The sequence below is a fragment of the Odontesthes bonariensis genome, chromosome 4 (assembly GCF_027942865.1).
Source record: "Odontesthes bonariensis isolate fOdoBon6 chromosome 4, fOdoBon6.hap1, whole genome shotgun sequence".
NCBI classification, from domain to species: Eukaryota; Metazoa; Chordata; class Actinopteri; order Atheriniformes; family Atherinopsidae; genus Odontesthes; species Odontesthes bonariensis.
Window position 1 is genome coordinate 11,620,017 of NC_134509.1, and position 20,442 is coordinate 11,640,458.

The 20,442-nt window shown below is 39.9% G+C and overlaps 3 protein-coding genes across 7 annotated transcripts in view; 1 reads left to right on the forward strand and 2 right to left on the reverse strand.

The window, feature by feature from the left end:
• The window catches only part of cisd2 (CDGSH iron sulfur domain 2), a 4,875-nt gene extending 4,016 nt beyond the window's left edge, over positions 1 to 859 (forward strand). Inside the window, exon 3 of the mRNA XM_075462962.1 lies at positions 1 to 859. This exon is cut by the window's left edge and continues 293 nt beyond it. The gene's annotated coding sequence lies outside the window, so the exon portion shown is untranslated.
• Positions 860 to 1,610: 751 nt separating this feature from the next.
• LOC142378442 (sodium/hydrogen exchanger 9B2) lies at positions 1,611 to 11,602 on the reverse strand. 4 transcript variants are annotated; one of them, XM_075462958.1, is made up of 13 exons: positions 11,530 to 11,602; positions 7,910 to 8,212; positions 7,465 to 7,666; positions 7,181 to 7,351; positions 6,038 to 6,180; positions 5,677 to 5,804; positions 5,083 to 5,258; positions 4,445 to 4,551; positions 4,041 to 4,190; positions 3,722 to 3,830; positions 3,231 to 3,367; positions 2,887 to 3,070; positions 1,611 to 2,509 (listed from the first exon to the last, which is right to left on the reverse strand). In XM_075462958.1, exons 2-13 carry the CDS (start codon positions 8,078 to 8,080, stop codon positions 2,448 to 2,450), a joined length of 1,740 nt encoding a protein of 579 aa, XP_075319073.1. In that variant the 5' UTR covers positions 8,081 to 8,212; positions 11,530 to 11,602; the 3' UTR covers positions 1,611 to 2,447. The 4 variants fall into 4 exon arrangements, with proteins under 4 accessions (XP_075319073.1, XP_075319075.1, XP_075319074.1 ...); XM_075462960.1 differs by lacking the exon at positions 11,530 to 11,602 and adding an exon at positions 9,988 to 11,061; XM_075462959.1 differs by lacking the exon at positions 11,530 to 11,602 and having other exon boundaries at positions 7,910 to 8,426.
• Positions 11,603 to 11,860: 258 nt separating this feature from the next.
• Positions 11,861 to 17,923, reverse strand: bdh2 (3-hydroxybutyrate dehydrogenase, type 2). Of its 2 annotated transcripts, XM_075464388.1 has the most exons (10): positions 17,849 to 17,923; positions 16,649 to 16,739; positions 15,083 to 15,161; positions 14,318 to 14,414; positions 13,773 to 13,881; positions 13,345 to 13,405; positions 13,048 to 13,161; positions 12,605 to 12,663; positions 12,359 to 12,451; positions 11,861 to 12,172 (listed from the first exon to the last, which is right to left on the reverse strand). In XM_075464388.1, the coding sequence occupies exons 2-10, from the start codon at positions 16,718 to 16,720 to the stop codon at positions 12,119 to 12,121; spliced, it is 738 nt and encodes a 245-aa protein (XP_075320503.1). In that variant the 5' UTR covers positions 16,721 to 16,739; positions 17,849 to 17,923; the 3' UTR covers positions 11,861 to 12,118. The 2 variants fall into 2 exon arrangements, with proteins under 2 accessions (XP_075320503.1, XP_075320504.1); XM_075464389.1 differs by lacking the exon at positions 11,861 to 12,172 and having other exon boundaries at positions 12,363 to 12,451; positions 12,550 to 12,663.
• Between the last annotated feature and the right edge of the window lie 2,519 nt (positions 17,924 to 20,442).

The following is a 20,442-nucleotide window of genomic DNA, read 5'->3' on the forward strand; positions in this document are numbered from 1 at the left end:
CCTTTTTTTTTTTTTTACAAGACTGTAAAATGCATTTTTTCCATGTGTCGTTCTTTTTGGAATCAATAACAAACTACCGGGACCACTTTGCGGGGAAAGTTGAAAGGGAACTGCAATGACTTTGTGATGACTGCCAGTAATCTGAATTTATCTGGGGAGATGGATAGCGGCTTGAATGAATTTTCCCCATTTACCAGTCCAACCTGTAACTTAAACTCTTCACTTTGGCTTTTTTTCTTTTAGCTTTTGGACAATCTTGTGTGCCAAATTTTAACACACCCACTCTTTAAGGATGTAAGATATTCTCTTATAAGTTATTGTATGTATGGGAAGCTACTTATTAACTTCTAATTTTTGTTTCAAGATGGTCAAACATTTTGAGTGTGACCTTTTTTGTATTCAGTTCTGTTGCCTTATAGCATTTCAAAGCACTGCATCGTGGAGTGACATCCTCTGATATGCGGTTTCACCTTCAACTTATTGAGGTTTGAGAACTTCTGCGGCAAAGGAAATGTCCGATAGCACTTCTTTCTTTTCTCCTTGGTTCTGTGTTGCCTCCATCGCTGTATAAATGCTGACTTCTTGTTAGAGAATTCCCCTCCTAACTAATCAGCAATATTTCATTCATACGTTTTTCTTTATTATCAGATCTGTATTTTCAGGACAATGTGTATAAATGACTGTTTATTAATCTTTGCCAACCTATGACTTGAATGTTTTCATGCTACATGTAAAAAAAGAGCTGGTTCATGTTCAGCTCAACAATTTTGGCAAACAGAAATTCAGCTTCTTTTGCTAGTTTATTAGGGGAACTCTTCATGTGGCTTTGAGTACAAAGGAATTACACTCTCACTAAGTGCATCATCTCCTGACTGTTTTATTTCTGTTTCATCATAAGACTTGTATTAACTTATTCATTATTTAAGGAATAACGAGAAGAGTCGCACACAGCTTTGTGAAGCTGTTCTAATGGGAATCTTAACTGGAGCATGCTACATGCTAACGTTGTTCACCAACTCAGGTTTTTGTGTTTTCATGCTAATATTTGAATTGGTGTTGTTGCTCAAGGGGAAAAAAAAACAAAACAGGTTTTTACTGGTTTCTCGGGTGAGGTAAGCACGACTGATTTCAACCCAGTGAATCTCAGTCGAATTCGCAAACGTGATCCAAACAAAGACTGTACAATGGAGCCTCAAGATTGTGCCTAAAAGAACGTTGCTTTGTCATCTCCGTCCGATGTTACGCACGTCTGCTCACTGAGTGTGACGTAAGCTTAATGCTGGCCTTGGTTTTCTTTGTGCCAACGTAACCATCCTGAAGTCTTGATTAAATAGAGAAGTACATATTAGTAATGAAATATTTAAACGCAAACGGTTAATTAGTGTTAACGGGAAATTTAATTTGGGACTCATCGAGGAACTTGTGGGCATGACATGTGCTCCCAAAAACTGCAAAGCACATGCCTACTGTTAAAGACAGAGTCATTCATTAGCAAGTCATTAGGAATTTTATCTTCTGGGCCGCATGGATCCAAAGTGATCGCAAACTGAGTTCATACAAAGTTTCGTGATTTTTCACAACTTGTGTGCATTTCATTATTTATTGCTCGGTTCAAAACAAAACAAAATCTAGTGCTTTAAATTTCTCATAAATATTCTCTAATATACAACCTTTTTAATGTATCTCTTATAAATTCAAACAAATCAAAACCACATGAAATTACACTGCATACCTCTGAAGTAAAAAAAAAAAAAAATCAATAACTTATAAAAGGTTTGGTTCACATAAACGTGGACATCGTCATCATTTACTCATCACACTGAAAGACACATAGTGCATGTAGTTGGTATTGTAGGTGTTTGGGCAGCACAAAGTATGGTGTACTCTTTCTCCCGAGTCTTTATAACCTATCAGCCATTGTCATCACACACAGCTAAATTGTGAATAAAACAAACAACAATAGTGGTAAAATCAAGTAGTCTAAATAAAGCTAAACATTTCAACAATCAGTACATTCCATCACACTGTTTTGGTGGACTACATGTAAAATAAGTGCTTTTCAACTCAAAGCATTTTAAATAATTATCGTAAAATGGGCAAACGCTAGATTTGGGGGAATTCATGACCAATAATCAATCATCTTTACAAAAATGTAAACCATTAGTATGCCTCATACTAGTACAGTATATCTGACTGAATGTTCAGTGAGAGGCCGGACAGCATGACAGTGGGACATGGGTCATTTGTTTGGAGTATGAGGCTATAAATAGAGACTGATTGAAACTGGGAGCTGACCAACAGAGAGCCACTTGCTGACTACAGAACAGCTCAAACCTCTGAGGTGTGAGGTTTCTCATAAAATGACACTTATTGTAAGTCGCTTTGGAAAAATGCGTCTGCAAAATGACCGTAATGTAATGTAATGACTCTTTCGCTGGATGCTGATGTCAGAGTGTACTCTCGTAGGTGATGGGTGTTTCACTGTCATCTTCACCTCCTGCAGCAGTTCCTATAAGAGATGGGGGGGGCACAAAGAAATAACAAAGGGGTGTGAGTCAGTAAAAACTGTTTAGACAGGGTTCAGATTCCTTAGTAAAATTCCTTGTACTACAGTACAACCACATTTATTTTATTTTTTTTAACTGTTCAGTGACAGGTGTGTGGCTACAAATGAGAAGGTAAACAGAAGCTATGCAAATCTGTGTTTGTGTGAACAAAGCTATCACAAAGGTGAAGTAAGTGAAGGACTGCAAGGGAAGGATAGTCACCACTGGAAGGCAGCTATGAAGCGAGGCTACACAGGGCTGCTGAGCTGAGCTGAATGTTCGAGTGTTAGACTTTACCTACCTAAGAAAAACGCTGACAAATTGGGTTTGACTCGCTCACCACAGGCTGAGTTCTTTGGTTTCTGCAGCAGGCGAGGCCCACAGAGCCCTATAAGAAGAGCCCCAACGGGGGCTGTGAGGAGAATGGAAAGCACAGCCACAGTAAGCACGTCCATGCCGTATTTCTGCAGCTGCATGTCACCCTTTGTTCGGGCCATGTCTAAAGCCGTAGAGCCTATTGCTGCCTGATGAAGACAAGAACAAAATCCTGATTTCTCTCCGTTTGCTGACAACTTTCAAGATAGAAGAATGCTTACTTAATACTTTCAATTTAGAACGCTTGCAGACTCGAAACATGTTTCCAGACAGCGGAGTCTGCAGACAAATACACTGGTGCTGACGTACCTGCACTGTTGCTTTGGGCATCCATGCCAGGGCTATGAAGACTTTTTCCTTCATGTTGAATCCCGCACACAAGACACACACAAAGGTGAACAGCAATCTAACCAGCAGAGCAATGAGCAGAGAGGCTATACCCAGACCTGCAGAGAGAGTCATACAGATAACAGTCGCACAGGGGACACCACAACACTGACTCTGCTACTGGGAGATATATCAACATCACAATATGAAGTAGAAAAGTAAAGTATGTGTGTTTCATGTTCATTTTGATCACAGACAGGGTATATGTGAAGGCAAACTAATGTGGAAGTGAAAGAATAGGAGCACCAACACAGGCAGGGATTTTATTATTTGCAGGACAGGATGGATCGGTTCATCTCTTTTGACTTTTTTTTTTTTTGGCTGTGCAAATATATTTACATGCATTCATTCGGGAAAATTTGAATTTTTCACAGCGATAACACTGTGGTATTTTGAAGGCTTTGTTGTCTCACCAACTGAGTAGCCCTCCAACTCAGAGACTCGAATTTCGGCTCCTATCAGTCCGAACAGTAGAGGTTGAAACACGTCCCACGCCCACCCCACCACTTCCTCCACACGTGCCTTCAGACAAACAGCGCACAGAAAATGTTAACCAAGTTTAAATACTACTGCACTAATGAGGCGCTTACTGTGCCACCTAGCAGACTGATAGTTGATATACTTTCCTGCAGAATCGAACATAATTGACCTCAAAGTTCGGCCGATTGCAAATACAGGCAGACGGCCATACATACTTTATGAACTACGAAAATGGCTTGCATAGATTATCACCTTTTCTGTTCCCCAGCCGAGGCCAGCCAGGAATGCCAACACCAGGGTGCAGAGGCCTCCGGAGCCGGGAAAGCCTGCCACGCCACTGCCAAACACGGCAAAGACAGACAGGCCCAGCACCAAGAAGGAACGTTTCATCACTATGTGCCTCTATGAGAAAAAGTCAACACATTTCCATTAGGAGAAAATCAGTGACAGCAATACTCCAGTTGACAAGATTTCCAAATTGGCTTGAGCGTTCTAAAATCTTTTCGAGAGGCTTCTTTACAGCTCTTAAGAGTGAAAGGCTGTGAACATGAAACAGGTGCCGCTGAAACTGTACAGTCATTCTAAAAAAGAAAAGGTGACTAGGCATCAGTAAAGCGAACTTATACGTCAAGGTAGCGCTGCGTGAGACCGCATACCTGGTCAACGCTGGGGAAGTACTGAATGACGAAGCCGAGGACAATCCCAGCGACCATCCCTCCGGCCACCTCCAGCACACCTCGCAGGAGATTGAACCAAGTGGAGCCTAGAACCATGAATATGGCAAATATATCAAACACCGAAACAGTGACTTACTGAATGTCCCAATTGCATTAGGTTGCAGGTTTATTTGTTTCTACAACAAATGCGTTTCGTACAACAACCCAAGAAGAAATGCAGCCTTTATTACATCAGCTCAGTTGAGTTTAAACTGCTCCAGGAAGGCTTTTTCTGAGGTTCTTTTGCCATCTGTGTTGGAGTGTAGGTTAAACATTTAAAAAAAAATTAACAATAGCAACCCTCAATAGACCAAATAGATACCCCCCCCCCCCCCCCTCAAAAGAAAAACACAGTAGGGCTGGTTCCTCTTTTTAAGACTTATTTTATGTTTTAACCATGAGGCAATACTCTGCCATGTTAAAATGATTACAATTCTGCACACTTCCACCCTCTGCTGAGCTCCTGACAAACTACAGACAGTGTTTATTTTTGTTCCTGTGTCTCCCCTGGAGATATGCTGGTATTGCATTTCAAAAAGCATAACATTGAATCTTTTCACCCCGTGCACACAGAGTACCTGTGGCGAAGGCCATGCCCAAGCATGTGGTGAACCCTGTGATGGCAAGAATATCGTCAAAGCTGCCTGCAGCCATCAGCAGGGTGGGGATGCCCTGCTCCACTCCGTATCCATCTTTCTGCAGCAGCAGCATGGAGGGAACCACCACTGCTGGAGACACAGCGCCCAGAACAAAGCTAAAACAGGGACAAGAGGGATTGTTTGCTTTATTTTTCTAACTCATTCAAAGATGTACGAAATCTGAAATGTCCTGACTACACTTAGCAACACACAAAAGACAAAGAAATATAGAAATATATAATTTGATGTATTATAATATACAACACATTATCTTTATATATTCAACCATGCCTCAAAAAAAACATTTGATCAAGGTCTGCTGTGAATCTCAAAACAGAATTAAGAGTAATTTACGGAAAATATTGGCTTCGTATTTGCGGTCCCCAGCCGCAATTAATCCTCCACTTTAAACCTGTTAAGAAGGGGAACAGTCCATTAGTGATTACAAAGGATTCCAGGTTCCTTTGCAACCAGTGACGGACAACTTAAATAGACACTTGAGCAGAGACAGAAAGTTAGTAGTGTCGTATTTACCCAAGGATGAAGCCCCACACCCAAGGCAAGCCCATTAGGAAGTGAGAGATCAGAGCTGTGATGGAGGCCTCTATCAAACAGGGCCCGGCTGCCACACGTAAGCACACAGATTTGAGCTTGCTCAGGGCCTGACAGGAAAAACATACACAGTTTAAAGACCTAACAGTAACAAAGCAAACTGTGTGCAATGATGTGAAGAGTATTAACGAGCATGGTGACGATTAGCAGTAGCGATGAGCTGAGTCACTGTGTAAAATAGTTCAAAAAGACTTGATAACTTTGCAGTTAGCCGAATTAAAAAAAAACTAAAAATTAATAATAATCAATCACTCAATCAATCAATCAATCAGTATAATGGTACCTTGGGATCCAACCCCAGACCAGCTCTGGCCAGGATGACTGCCAGAGCAATGTTCCTCAGTGAAGACGACCACTTGAAGTCAATGTACACGCCGTCTGTTACAACTGGGATGTTCCTCAGCAGGAAGCCCATCAGCAGCATGCCTGCAGCACAGCAGAGAGGTGGGAAAGAGGAAAGGTGATCCTTTCCACCACGGAGTGCTGTTTATTCTGTGGAGCTGTGTCTCACGGATCTACCGGCCAAGCTACAGCTCATCTTTGCTTTTTGAACATACTGTGTGGAAACTGGACATTGTGACTCAGTTTTCTAACAGTGTAACACTAATCATTTCAATTTCAACGGTACATACTTGCCCCAAAGTTTCACAATCAATCTCACCCATTTCGGCCGAGAAACGTTCAACATCAAACGGTTTATGAAGAGCAATCAAGTGGGGATAAACAAACCATTTCGATTGTGTTGCGCGTTTACGATCGCGGAAGTACAGAAAAACAAAGGTTATAAACCACACCAGGAGAAAGTCAATGCAAAGCGTGCGTTTTTCATTTTTATGACATACAAATCCAAAATCAAAATGAATAAGGTATTTTTCTATTCTATACTATTATATCCATACAGAGAGATATTTCAAAAGAGAGAAATGATCTGAACTCGTAAACAAATGCTGTATTTCAAGGACACGACAAAGAGTTTGGGACAAAAATGTGTCGACTAAGGAAACTGCTAAAATAATAGCAGTGCATACACATTAAATATGCATCTGATCAGTGTGGTCAATTATTCCAAACTGATTAGTGGTGCAAAATAACCCCGAAACCTTGTGATAAATAGCAGGACGTGAGTTTACAAGCCAACAAGACCGTCATCAGGTAAGCTGACAATAAAACAACTCGTAGCTTAACACAACAGCGGGAAATACAGACACCGTTTTTTTTGTTTAGTGCTTGAACAGAAATATAATAACTAATAAATAAATAATAAAGTCAATTAGGCAGCTTTTGAGTCAATTTGCCCAAGGGTAATATAACCAGTCTGGCACCCGAGTACTAAACAGGAACCAGAGTGTGTGTATACATATAAAATAAAAGCCTAGAAGGACATACGAATGTCAAAATAAAGCAGCATTTTTTTTTCCTGCCTCACCGAGAAGTGGAGGGAATGGTGGAAGTTTGGGGAGCTGGATGAGAGCGACCAATTTGCCACCAAGGAGTGCACAGAGGAAGAGCACTGTGATACCAAACAGGTTCCCTCCTGGAAGACATTCCTTCTCTGTAATAGACCAAACCACTCCGAAGAGCACAGCTGCCAACAAAACTGGAGAGGAAAGGTGAGACAGACGAAGAGTCATCATCACAAAAACAGTGACATGCAACAAACACCCCAGGCAGAAAAATCAACGAGCCCACAAAATAGATCTCCTTCCTTACTTTTGGTAATGAGAGAGGCGAGGAGGCCTCTTGGTGGACACGGGCAAAATCTGCGGAGTAAAGGGCAACAGACCACCGGCGGGTCCGTATTGGTGCCAGCATCCACCAGGGGGTTGCGAGGTATGAAATAGGTGGTCTCTTCTGTTATGTTTGGAGTGGAGCAGCGCCTCACAACCACCTGGATCTGGTTCACATTCAGGTGCTTTAAAGGGCAAATCGAAACATGGCAAAGAGTTGGTCTGTGATTAATAAGGTCAAAACAGTAGAGAAGCCACGTGACTACAATGAAATCATTCAAATGCAGCTCAAAGTGTTCAGTTTTTCTGATTCTATACAAATGGAATGCAATTTGAGAAACTGTTTTTCTTAACAAAAAGCAATATTTGTCTTCAGGTTTAAGTACCAAAGTAAACTCAATAAGAAATAACTATGCACAGTACTCTACCTCCACATGGTTTGCTGTAGGTAAAGTAATTCTCTCCAGCATTGGGCTGGGTGCTGGGCTGGGTGCTGGGCTGGGTGCTGGGCTGGGCGCTGGGCTGGGTGCAGGGTCTGGCGCTGAACTGGGTGCAGGGTTCTGCTCCAATGTGGCAGGTTTTTGCAGAGTGTCCTCCATGGCAGTAAGGCTACAGTATTTCTGTTCCACTCACTTCTCTATAACCGCAGATAAAGCTGAGGGGTGGGGCTGGCCATTGATGGACTGTTCCTTCCCTCCTCCCTCTGATTGTCCAGCTCCAATCTCAGAGTCCTTTTCATAAAACACATTTTATCAGAAGTAAAACAAACAATTGATACCGGAGAACAGCCGCAGGTGCAGTGTTGTATAAAGTACTGAAATCTCACACTCAAGTAAAAGTATAGGTACCCCTCCAAAATATGACTTTGGTAAAACTCCAAGTCACTGACTGAAATGTTACTTGAGTTAAAGTCTTAAAAGTATCCGAAACGTCTTGTACTTAAGTATGAGAATTACTGTAAAAATAGATGTACTTAAGTAATGTAATGAAAAGTACAAGTAAAAAGTAAACAAGGCAGTTTGAATGACATTTTCTATATTTTGGTAAACTTTGAAGATCAAATACACTTAAAATCTACACACAACCAAGTGCAGGCAAAATTTAGACCAGGTTTAGACAGAAAATACAAACTTTGTGAACCTTTAAGTTTTTCTTCTTCAAGTAAGGTCAGTGCTGAAGATGACGCGTATATTACACCATTAAGAAACAAATTAAACAAAAGAGGCTGCTACTGTTATTGCAATCATTATAAACAAAATTTAAAGAAAAAAATAGGAGAAAACTGAAGCTTATCTGGCATCAGAAGAGGAAGACTTTTTTTGTAAAACCGAAAACCTAAAAGAGGGGAGTTTCTGTAAGATAGAATTTCCACGTCTTTGGGCAGGCATAACATGCATGGGGTCAAAACACTGTTGCGTTTTTTCTCTCTCTCTCTCTCTCTCTCTCTCTTTTTTGTAACGAGTAACTAAACCGAACAATGAAAATGTATTGGAGTAAAAGTATGCAATTAAATTCGGAAATATAGTGAAGTAAAAGTAAAAGTTGTCAAAAAATTTTAAACTCGAGGAAAGTACAAAGTATTCCAAAATATACTGAAGTACAGTAGTGAAGTATTTTTACTTTGCTACTATACAACACTGCGCAGGTGTGGAAATTGACACCGTGTGAAGGGTCCCGTTAAATCTCACAAACAGATCTTATAATCAGGCTATTAACCCAAGTTCTCTGCTTAAAGACAGCTTTGTGTTACTCGCACTTACTCGACCTTTTTTGAGCTGTTATACTGCAACTACACAGTTCAGACGCATGTAAGGCAGAGGAGACTGTAAAATCATCACATCCCTGACAGACTACTTGCAGTATGATAGTCTTATTTTGATACGAGATACATTTATGAGTACTGACCAGTAACATAATCAATATATTTTCACCTATAAAGATCAGAATGTATCGTGAATTTTAATGTAAAAAAACCTTAATAGTTGGGGCATTTGTAGCATAAACAAAATTCATACACAATATATATATACATTTATAAATATAAATGTATATGGAGCCTATCCAAGCTGTCATTGGGTGAGAAGCAGGATACACCTTGGACAGTTTGCCAGTACCATAACAGGTCCACACAGAGACAAACAACCATGCACCCCCCCAAGGCCAAAGACATAGTATAGTGTTTCTGCAGGCAAGCAGAGATCCTTACTGAGCATGTGCAGAATCGGACCTTGGACCCAACTTTTGGCCATCCTTAATTTATTAGTAACCAATAAACTGGTGTTCATTTCACGACAAATAACAATAGTTGCTGGTTATCTTGCAGGTGTTGCTTAATAATACCAAATATTAATCAGTAAATAAACTACGTTGTGGTAATATTGATAACTGAAATCTAACTGAATCCCAAAGTAAATCCACAAGCTTCCCAGCAGAATAATAAAGAACATTTAATATTGTAGTGCTTGATAGATCTTTGGTAACTTAGCAAATGAAGAACACAAATTACCTGAGCAAAGAATTTTAACGTACGACTTTCATCTGAAAGGGCATTTTTTTACATTGTGAAACGGGTGGATTGCTTCAAACCTGTCAGATACTACAGGCCGTGATGTGTGACGACTCGAGGTGTTGGAAACTTTAACGAGTTTGTTGAAACTACACGACACCCGTCTGAACCCTATAGCCCACATTTGTTTATGACCAGAGTCCAGACTAAACATGGAGAAGCAGCATTTAGCTGTTATGCTGCAAACAAGTGGAACAAATTGCCAGTGGAAATTAAACTTTCACCAAATGTAGACATTTTTAAATCCAGGTTAAAGACATTTCTGGTCTTGTGTCTATGCATGAAATATCTTTTAACTTATCTAGACTGTTGCTTGTTTTTAAATTCATTTAAATGATTTTATTTGTTTCTCTTTATATTTTTTATGTATTTTTAATGCTTTTATTTTATGTAAAGCACTTTGAATTGTTTGTACATGAAATGTGCTATATAAATACATTTGATTTGATTTTATGGCCAGTTAACGTTTACAGGGTTTTCGCTGACTTTAACACACTAACACACTTTTAGCTCGAGCACTTCTAAAATAAAAAATAACTGTTATGACTAACTTATGAATGGGACAATACGAGTCTAAAGTATGTGCCCAACTCAAATGCTTTAACTCTAGCCATATCCCACTAATACAGGCTAAACTAAAGCTACTACGATGTTTTGATAGCTACATAAGGCGACAGACGCTTGTTAATCCAATTGCGAATTGACCGCCCTAATCAACGCTGACAGCTCGACCATCTGGCGCATCTTAGCTGTTACTTCAAGTAGGTTACTGAGTGCCATTGAAAGAAGGTTAGTTAGGTAGCAACAGCCACCGACTTTGTCTTGGTAGCCGTCCAGTTGACATATGCGGAGATGTGGTTATAACATGCACGCTCACTGAGGTAGCTTACACACGTGTTTTACCAGGCAACAGGAACCTTAGCAACACAACCAGAATTGCACTCGGTCAACGCCTAGAGATACACCACATCAGTCAATCCATTATCGGACATACGCATAATGTCTCGCGAGCAGCAGCTGTCATGATGTTTATGGTAAAATAGCTGACTAACATCGGAACTGTCGCCTGCCTGCCCAACATTTTTCAAACTAATACGAACTGAATGACGACACTGAAATGTCCCAACGCGCTTTCCTTCTCTCGAGCTGATTGGAGACTTGTGTCGCGAAAGCTACACGTTAACGTCACAAGTATGTAGCGCCAACATGTAACAACAGCCACGAAACTGACAGAGCGGTCAGCTAAGGTCAGACTTCAGTGAGTAAAAGCGGAGCTAGACAGAATGTAACTTCCATATTACATTACAGCACATGGATAGATGGTTCTTGTCCGATATTGGATGTATCCTCGGTAGCTAGCCGATCCCGTGTGATTGACTGTAGGTCAACCCTTGGTACAGTTCAAAAACACGGAAGCTATGTACAGAGACCCTTCCGACGGGACTCTCGAATTACACATATAACAGAGGAAAAACAGCTCACCTCGTATTGAAAACACTACCACCGTTTGTAAAGTGCCAGTGATAGCGTGTCTGGTACTCCTATGGCACATACACCACCTGGGAAATGGGAATGAGGCGGATTAGTGATGAACACGCCAAGTATGTAGCGCGCACACAGTTAGCTGTTCGGGGGTTGAGTTGGGGGTACCAACTAAATGTTGATTATGTGTAAAGAAAGAGAGATGATAGACATAGAAATGCATAAAATACCTATTCAGAAAAACATAAAAATCTCAATTGTATTTTTTTTTTCTTCCTTATGACACTTTTCATTATTATGCTCTGTAAAATCCAAGCAGATTGTTATTTGTATTAGGAAAGAATGTCTTTATTGTAAAAGTGCCAATGACAATACATTTTTGTGTTGCAGACAATTTATTACACAAGTTCAGCCAACATCTGGCACCTTTAAACGTGACAAAACATTTGCAGCAATTCCAACCCCCCCCTCCGAAAATGCAAAAATCATATGCAAAATTTTAAACATAATCATGAAATCATGCACACTCCTTTTTGAATTAGTTTTCTCTTCTATGCTGTGCTGTCATGATGAGCTTCTCACAGGTTCTTCACAGTCTCCAACCCCCATCAATAATGTGCTCTGTCCCAGTCACGTAGGCTGACTGCGGAGGATAAAGACACATAGCATCATAGTTATTGTGAGTTATATTACTACTGACAAAATAACAGACTTTCTCTGTCCCAGAATGTTGGAATAACAAGTTTATAACCGGGACAAGCACACACATGGTTCATAAACTGAATAATTCAGTATTCCACATAAAAAAAACACCTCCACAAGCACTGACCTCATCCGAGGCCAAGTACACACAGAGGTACGCTACCTCTTCAGCGGTGCACATTCTGCCGGTTTTTTGTCTGGCCATAAAGTCCTTGTAAGCCTGTAAACGAGTTATAGTTGTGACATTCATTAACTTCAACAGCCAAAAGGACTTCTTCTTCTTGTGAAACGTGAGATAATGCGTTAAATGACACATACAGTGGATACTGTCAGATTAAGACTGAGAAAATAAGTAGGTCAGGGTCAACAGTACTTGTTCTGGGTTCGGCTGGGCCTGGATCCGACCCCTCAGTGATGGAGTATCTACAGTCCCTGAGGAAATGTAAAACAGAGGGTTCGAATTTTTTTTTTTTTGCAACCTTCACATAAGCACAACACTGTATACAGAATCATGATATAAAGCTGAATCTGCTGCACAAATAATCACCAGACAAGCATTAGGTTTGCACAGCACTTACCTGAAGTGGCTTTAAGGGGGTAGACTACAGTCATATACATTAAATCTTTAAAAACACACAATGTCCTTCAACACGGACAGCCCCGCAATTTTCTGAAGAGTGATTCAATTTGATGTCAAGTATAAACCCCGATCCCAAAACAGCTTGAACGCTGTGTGAAGCGTAAACTTGAGCAATACTAAGGACTAAGGACATACACAGCGATGGGATGCTATTTTACATGGTGTTCAAGACTTACCGGGACAAACACAATTACAGCGAATGCCTTGGTCAATGAAATCAGCAGCTATAGATTTGGTGAGTCCAATCACAGCAGCCTTCGAGGTACTATAGACACATCGGTTCACAACACCTGTGTCCAGGAAGCACATCTGTCACTCACACGTCGGCACCCACAAAGATAAAGCAATTATCTGAGATAAGAAGATTAGAAAGAATGGCCGTACTTCAAAGGCCTCATGCACTTTTAACTGGGGAAAAGTATGTGTTCTAGAAGCAGTGAGAGAAAAATAAGATTAAATAAGAGAGTATTTACCTTTTATGCTTGAAGCGACAGATGCCATGTTAATGATGTTTCCTGACTTCTTTGCCAACATCTACAGTAGCAAAATAAAGTATAGTGGGGGCATATTAACAGGTTATAAACGTTAAAATGAAGACTAATGAGTAATCAAAAGGGATTTGGGTTTCAATTTCATATAACAAATGAGTGGTTAATGAGCTATGATCTGAGCTAAAATTCCTCAAGAGGACAGTTTGGTAAATTTGTGGCTGAAGCTGGATTAGTAGTCAAATCACCGCCCATCATGTCATTGGTTCAGAGTAATACAGCTAATCCCAGCGGACAAAGGATGAGAACAAAATTAAAGGCATATGTCACTTGATTTTCAGCAGCACGTAATTTCGTTCTGTCAGCGATGGGATAAACCGCGTTAAGCGTCTGTCAGAGTGGGGAAGGGTTACCTTAGGCAGGAAAGCCTTGCACATGAGGTACATGCTCCGCACGTTCACATTCATGGTGAAGTCCCAGTCTGCCTCCTCGCAGTCCAGGATGGTGCCGTGGTGCACAAACCTGTACGCAACAAGCAAAGTAAAAAAGAAAGCCAAAATAGAACGGCTCAATTCCAATAGGTTATGATTATTTGGAGATCTGACTCAAACTATGAGTCAGAACAGGCTGTTAATCGGTTAGAATGAAAACATGGTAGGGTCACTTTGAGTCACTTCTGCTCTGAGATTTAAAACAAAACAAACAAACAACAACAACAAAAACAACAAAAAGCTGTCTCTTCCCTACACATCACTGAGTCTCAAAGGCAACAACCAACCATTGTTAAGAAGATTGAACAAAGGTCCAGTGAGGGTTTAAACTGTATGGTTTAGGGAAATGTAGTTAAGAAAGAGAAGGATAAAGATGCTGGAGACAGCATTTCCTACGAACAGAAAAGACTCATTGTTCTGTATATTATGGTTAAGGTATTCAGTATTTAACATCACAGGAAAGGTACCCTGCAACATTGAATAGTACATCAATACGGTCATGTTCCTTGGCCAGGGCTTCCACTTGGTCCTTCTTAGTCACGTCAACCACTTTGGTCCTGATTCCTGATAAAAGACCAAAAAACAGTGGCAATATTTTCATGATAACAACAGCAGATTTGTTTTCACTGCATAATGGTGAATGGTTTCAAAAGACTCAATATTTCTAGCATTTTGGCACATGAGCTTTGCCCACAATCACCATTTAGAGGGTTGTAGAATTAAAAGGGTCATACGGTCTTGTCATACGAGTGCTTCACAATTGCACGGTTACATGCCTGCTACCTATATCATTGCCTTCTATTTATTCCAGTTCCTGGTCCAACAGAGACTGCATCTGAGACTGAACCACCATGAATCGATAGAATAAAAATCTGAGGATGTGTATCAGTATTAGTGTTGCTTGGGGACAAGAAGTGAGAGTGTTGTAAGTTTAATTTAGATGATAGTTCAACAGGATGTGAGCGAACGATATGGCTCATAATTAGGGAAAACAATGGGCAGCAGCTTGACTAACATTTTAGGTTCTTTATATTGATTGATTTGTTTGATTTGACTGATTTTCTGATTAGATCAAGTCACAAACTTCGTTTTATATGCCGTATTAAAAGCAAACAACTTTTATGGGTTAACACATGCAAGGGGAAAAGGTTGACATTCATCAATGGCTCCAGTCTGCATCACCCTGGCTTCCCAGCAGATGGCAGCTGCAGACCAACAGAGATGACTCTTACCTTCAACGCCTTCCAGCTCCCTCAGCTTCTCTCCATTTATGTCTGTCGCAGTAACCTGAGCTCCCTCCTTCGCAAATGCCTACAGTTTAAAAAAAAAACTGAGTTAGTTCAGAGTGCCTCAAAGTCTGCACCTCCTTCCACAAGACCAGCATCCCCAATATCATCTTGGAGATAAAAAAAAAAGAGTCAGTTTTGACAAGGAAAGATAGACTTCATTGATGCCACAACGAGTAAATTTAAGTCATGTTTTACTTTTTTTTTTTTAAATGCTTGTTTAGCTAAATAAACTTTCAATACTAGAAACAACAAGGGAAGAGAACAATGAGGGGTTGTTAAATTTGGCTAAATAAGAAATCTAAATTGCTGCTTGAATACACTGAACAATTCAGAGAGCATCGATAGTCAACACACGCCGAACCACCTCAGACAGAATGTCAATTTCTCACTTCAACTTGTTATAACTGAGAACCTTTTAAAGTGTAAATGGATATTGCAAATAGATCCCCTTATGCTACATGTTGGCAACTTTTAATCCTATGTGATTTGAATCTAATGAACTGACACTACATAAGTGAACCTTTGAATCTGATATTTCCTCATACTATAGAAAACACAAACCCTTCATATAGAAGGCACACTTGAAGACATCACTTGAGTTGCAATGGATTTCATGACAGGTGTTTTAATCTTGACAAGGATACGTGTAAGATTTTCAAGTGTTTTGTTAACCTCTTTGGCGAGACTATCACTGCAGGATTATGCATTAGGATTGGCCTGAATGTGCGTTTCCATTATCTTGAGAATCACAATTGCAGCAAAGTCAATTACGTTTGCAAAGTTGTTTACAACGCACGCTCTGACCACATCGCTTCTATGTTTGGCATTACACTGTAACCTTGAGGCCCTGGTGGACCCCAATTTCATGACTTTATAGCGGCTTTCACACTTGCACTGGAGTTCTGTAATGTTCTAGTTATGTTTCAAATATTCACAACAGACTTCTTACAGGGATTTCTACCCTGCCCCCTTTTAAAATCTCCATAATATCAGCAGATGATACAATGTATGACATAATCCAGAGCATTTGCCACTGCTGTGCGAGTTACGAGTGCGCTGGTGAGTTCGTCCTTTCTACTAACCTGTTTGCTGCTTTCAGCTCACTCCCCTCTATTGTGGATATAGAGACATGCAAGCACGCATATCAACAACAAGAACAAGGAGCCCCAACCGCAGCATTCTCAGTGAAAATGAGTGTGCACCTTAGACTGTTGTGCTCCCATGAATGCTGATCAGAGCCAGAGCTGATAAATACCCATGACTACTCATGTGACACAATACTGAATGCTGACTAAACGCTTTCCCATTCCAATGGGAAAGCCAGGCATTAGCAGGTGTTTTGACCTGTCTAAAAAGGGCTTAAGTGATACCCTGTTTCTGGATGGGGTCATTTGAAGGGAAAAGGTTACCTTTACCTTTTCAAGTGAATGTTGCTGCAAAACGTGACCTCGTAAATATGTGATACACAAAGACAAACATCAGTAAGAAGGTCTTATAAGAGCTCATTACTATTGCTGCGGCACGTCCGATCCCCTGTGCGGCGGCAGACAACACAATCACTTTCCCATCCAGCCGGCCCATAGTTCACCTTTCACTGCTCCTGTGACCAATACAAACACATAAAAACAGAACACTGATAACCAACAGGCTTGCTTTAGTTGTAAATGTTCTCTTTCTTAACAATGATAAAACCGCCCGATTATTCATTAGCTGGCCTCTGTGTAGGAGAGATGATTTCAGCTCCAAGTTTGCAGTAGATAGTCTCAAATACTCACATGATGTAAAGCAAGGTGTGATCAATTTTACATCTACACATTACATCTAATTCATTATTTCAAATTAAATTTAGAGTGTACCCTTGGTAGCTATGGTGTCAATATGTAAAATAAGTCCCTTTATACAGATGCAAGGAAAAAAAAGTATTTTTCATTAATCTAGCACTAGGAGGACACATATAATGTCCTATAGCTTAAAAGAAGAGTCCATGAAACATTATTACTGTGCATATTCAGACAACAAATCTAGGAAACACTGTGACATACATCCATTATTTCAAGAGCAGTTTCTCTTGACAATGTCAATATTACTATAAGTGATGGTTACAAAGTAAAATGTTCAATTTCATAACTTTTATAGAAGCTACTAGACAAAACAATGGTGTCGCTAATGGTACTTGTTGCCTACAGTCACAAACTGTAACGGATATGAATGATGATTGCTTTAAATGCAGCATGACAGTGACAATGTCAGTGGTGCATTGAGGCATTGTCAGATGGTGTGATTCATAAAAATGTTAAAAAAAAAAAAACAACTTTAGAATTGTGGAGTAACTCCTTTATTTTCAAAATCCCACTTACTCCACATCTGACGTGCACAGGTGTATTTACAATGCGAAAGTACGCCGAATTAATTATAAGCAGGTCCTGTGTGCAATAGCTCCATGGTTGTGCAGACAACTGCGAGTGACTTAATTTGTCACCTAAATAAACCTTTTCAAGAGTTTCGGAGGACTACGCTTGTCGATAGATTATTGGACTGCGGGCATGCATATTTGGAGTGCTCGTATTTCTGTAACTGTTCGTTGCATAACCTCTCCAACACCAACTTTGTTAACTCACAGCAAGCAAAAAAGAATTCTAGATTGAACCAGGGGAATTAAAAGTGGCCACGTAAGGCAGTAGCAAAAATAAACTCAACGTGGAAACTCACCTCTCCTCTGCTTAGACACATGCACAGGTCAGCGAAGCTAGACACGTGACAACCTACTTGCGTTACGATTGGTTCGAGACCAGGAAGTGACGGTGAATTATTTATAACAGAACGTCAACTTCACGCTCTAAACAGATCAAGCGAGTATTCTCTTCACTGGATAAACTACACGAGCGTCCTACCTTTTTAGCTAAGAACCACATTTGATCAAATTAACTTACATAAATGAAAGTACAGTTATTAAAATTTGTCCAGCATTTCTGTTGAGTTGATTATTAAAAAGTAGCGTTATTTCGTCTGAACGTGAGCATCTATAGTGTAATTAAACTGGGTGCAACAGCCTTTTCATATGCTGTAGCTACATGCATAAAATAGCATAATATGCAACATGCAGGTATTCTAGATCCTACCTCTTACAGCATTGGTGAGATGTCTTAACAATGAAGTAGTCCTTCCTCAATAAGACTGACCTTTGAGATCTGGTCAAAGTTCTACATGAGCCCATGAATAATTGAGGACTAAAGGTCTTAGAAAGACAGAAAAGGATTTCTGAGTTTAAATAATTGTCTGCCACGGGGATACTGGTGGTCAATATTTAGCCAGCTGTGGAGTAGAAAAAAAAAAAAGGTAGTTAAATTTACATATCAAAGTTCATTCTTAACTTTTCAGACATAAAAAATTTGTGAATGTTAAAATTTGATGACAGTCTTTTGAGCTTTCTCAACAATATGAATGTGGGGCTTGTGTTGAGCTCGGTTGATGGTGATGAAAAATCATCTCTGTGACATTGTTCACAAAACTGACTCTGATTTTCATGAAGTTATGAAGTGTTCCTTATTGTTTTTTGAAGTGAATACACCGTTTGTGCTTTTATCACCAGTACCCTTAAAGTTCTTATAACTGTAAGATTCATGCACATTTATAGATTTCATGTTACTGAGTTAAGTTTTTTAATGGATAGCTGATCTCTAGAGACAATAATGTAAATTAATAAGACACTCAATTTGAACACATATTAGGATTCAGCAAGACGAGTGAGTAATGACTCCCGTTGCGTTTAGATTACAATTTTCGACAATCAAAGAAAGACTAAATCTTTTAAAGAACACAAGTGTCTCGCATCACTTCAAATTATAGGAGCATGTTAACCAGCTTATGGTCATATTCACCAGAAATACACCAAAACATGACTTCCACTCTACCATAATTGACGAACGAGACAACAACTGTACCATAATGATAGACGTTCAGCAAGCTATGTCTCAAAGGAACTTTGTCATTTCTGCATGGGTGTGTAGAACGCTTAAGCGCGTGGTAACAATTTTCCGTCTGTCGATGTCTCAGAGAAAGAGAGTCTGGAGTTTCCAACACTTATAGAGAAGAAAATAGAGAAGCTACAATAACCTTTTCAATTGAATTCACAGATATGGCCTCAGACTGCTTTCTTCCACCTGTGTAATATTGTTAGAATTAGCAACATCCCGTCCCAGGGAGATTTATGTGTTACTTGTAGGCTGGTTGGAATGTTGCAATTTCATATGATCAGGATGGACCGAACTCTGAAAAGTTTCAAGGTTATCCAAACTAGTTCTAATGAGAATCAGCAGAAATAGAGATCACATTTTTCAAGTTTCTTCACTCTCTCTGACATCCAGAGTTTAAATTTAAAATCCTTCTCTCCACATATGAAGATCAATCTTCTCTGCTCATTAGAACCTCATGGTACAAAATTGCCCTCCCAGAAAACTGAAAAAAAAAAAAAAAAAAAAACATTGAAAGAACAGCCATCAGCTATCAGGCCCCTCAGGCTTTGGTTTATAGATACCAATGCAACATGGAACTGTATGTATCCAAAATAGTGAGAAGCAAGTGGGAAGAAGCGTGGAGTTCAGCAAAGACGAGAATGAGGGAGCAAGTTTTACCAGCGCACACACATCTTCACTTGATCACAGGAAGTAATTGCTTCTAAATATATGCTGATATGGTCGCGTGTTGTCTCATTCGCTGACGTTCCAGAAATTTAACCAGGGGGCTAGGCAGGAAATCTCTATTGTGAATGTTGTGGACATTTGTGTTCCCACATGTCACGGGCCTGGAACATCTCTAGATCATTTCAGGACTCCAGTGCATGTGTGAAAACAGCTAAAATCACTAGCTAGAGCATTCCAGCTTTTTTGTTGTTACTACTAATGCAAAGGCTGAATTTGCAGTTGAAAAGAGAAAGAACAACATTACAGTGATATGCAAATTGTGCTTGGATGACAATACGTGTCTGTCAGCAGCAAAGAACTCTACTTTAGATTAAATTTAAGAAGTTCCTTCCAGCTAAGAACAGCACCACCTCACTGGTGACTACACTGCTATAGCCCCCAAAACACACTGTCTAGCTTACAGCTAGGCTAAAGATGCAACTAGGGTTGCAACCTGTGTCAAAAATCCTGGACATTTTGACCATCGAATCAACCTTTATGTTTGTAAGCAACGGCGCCTTTCGCACATCTAACCCGAGATAAAAACCGTCATTCTAAGCGACAATTGTATAGCTAAAATTAGTAAGAATGACAATTTCTAGTTATTTGTTTAGATAATTGCCT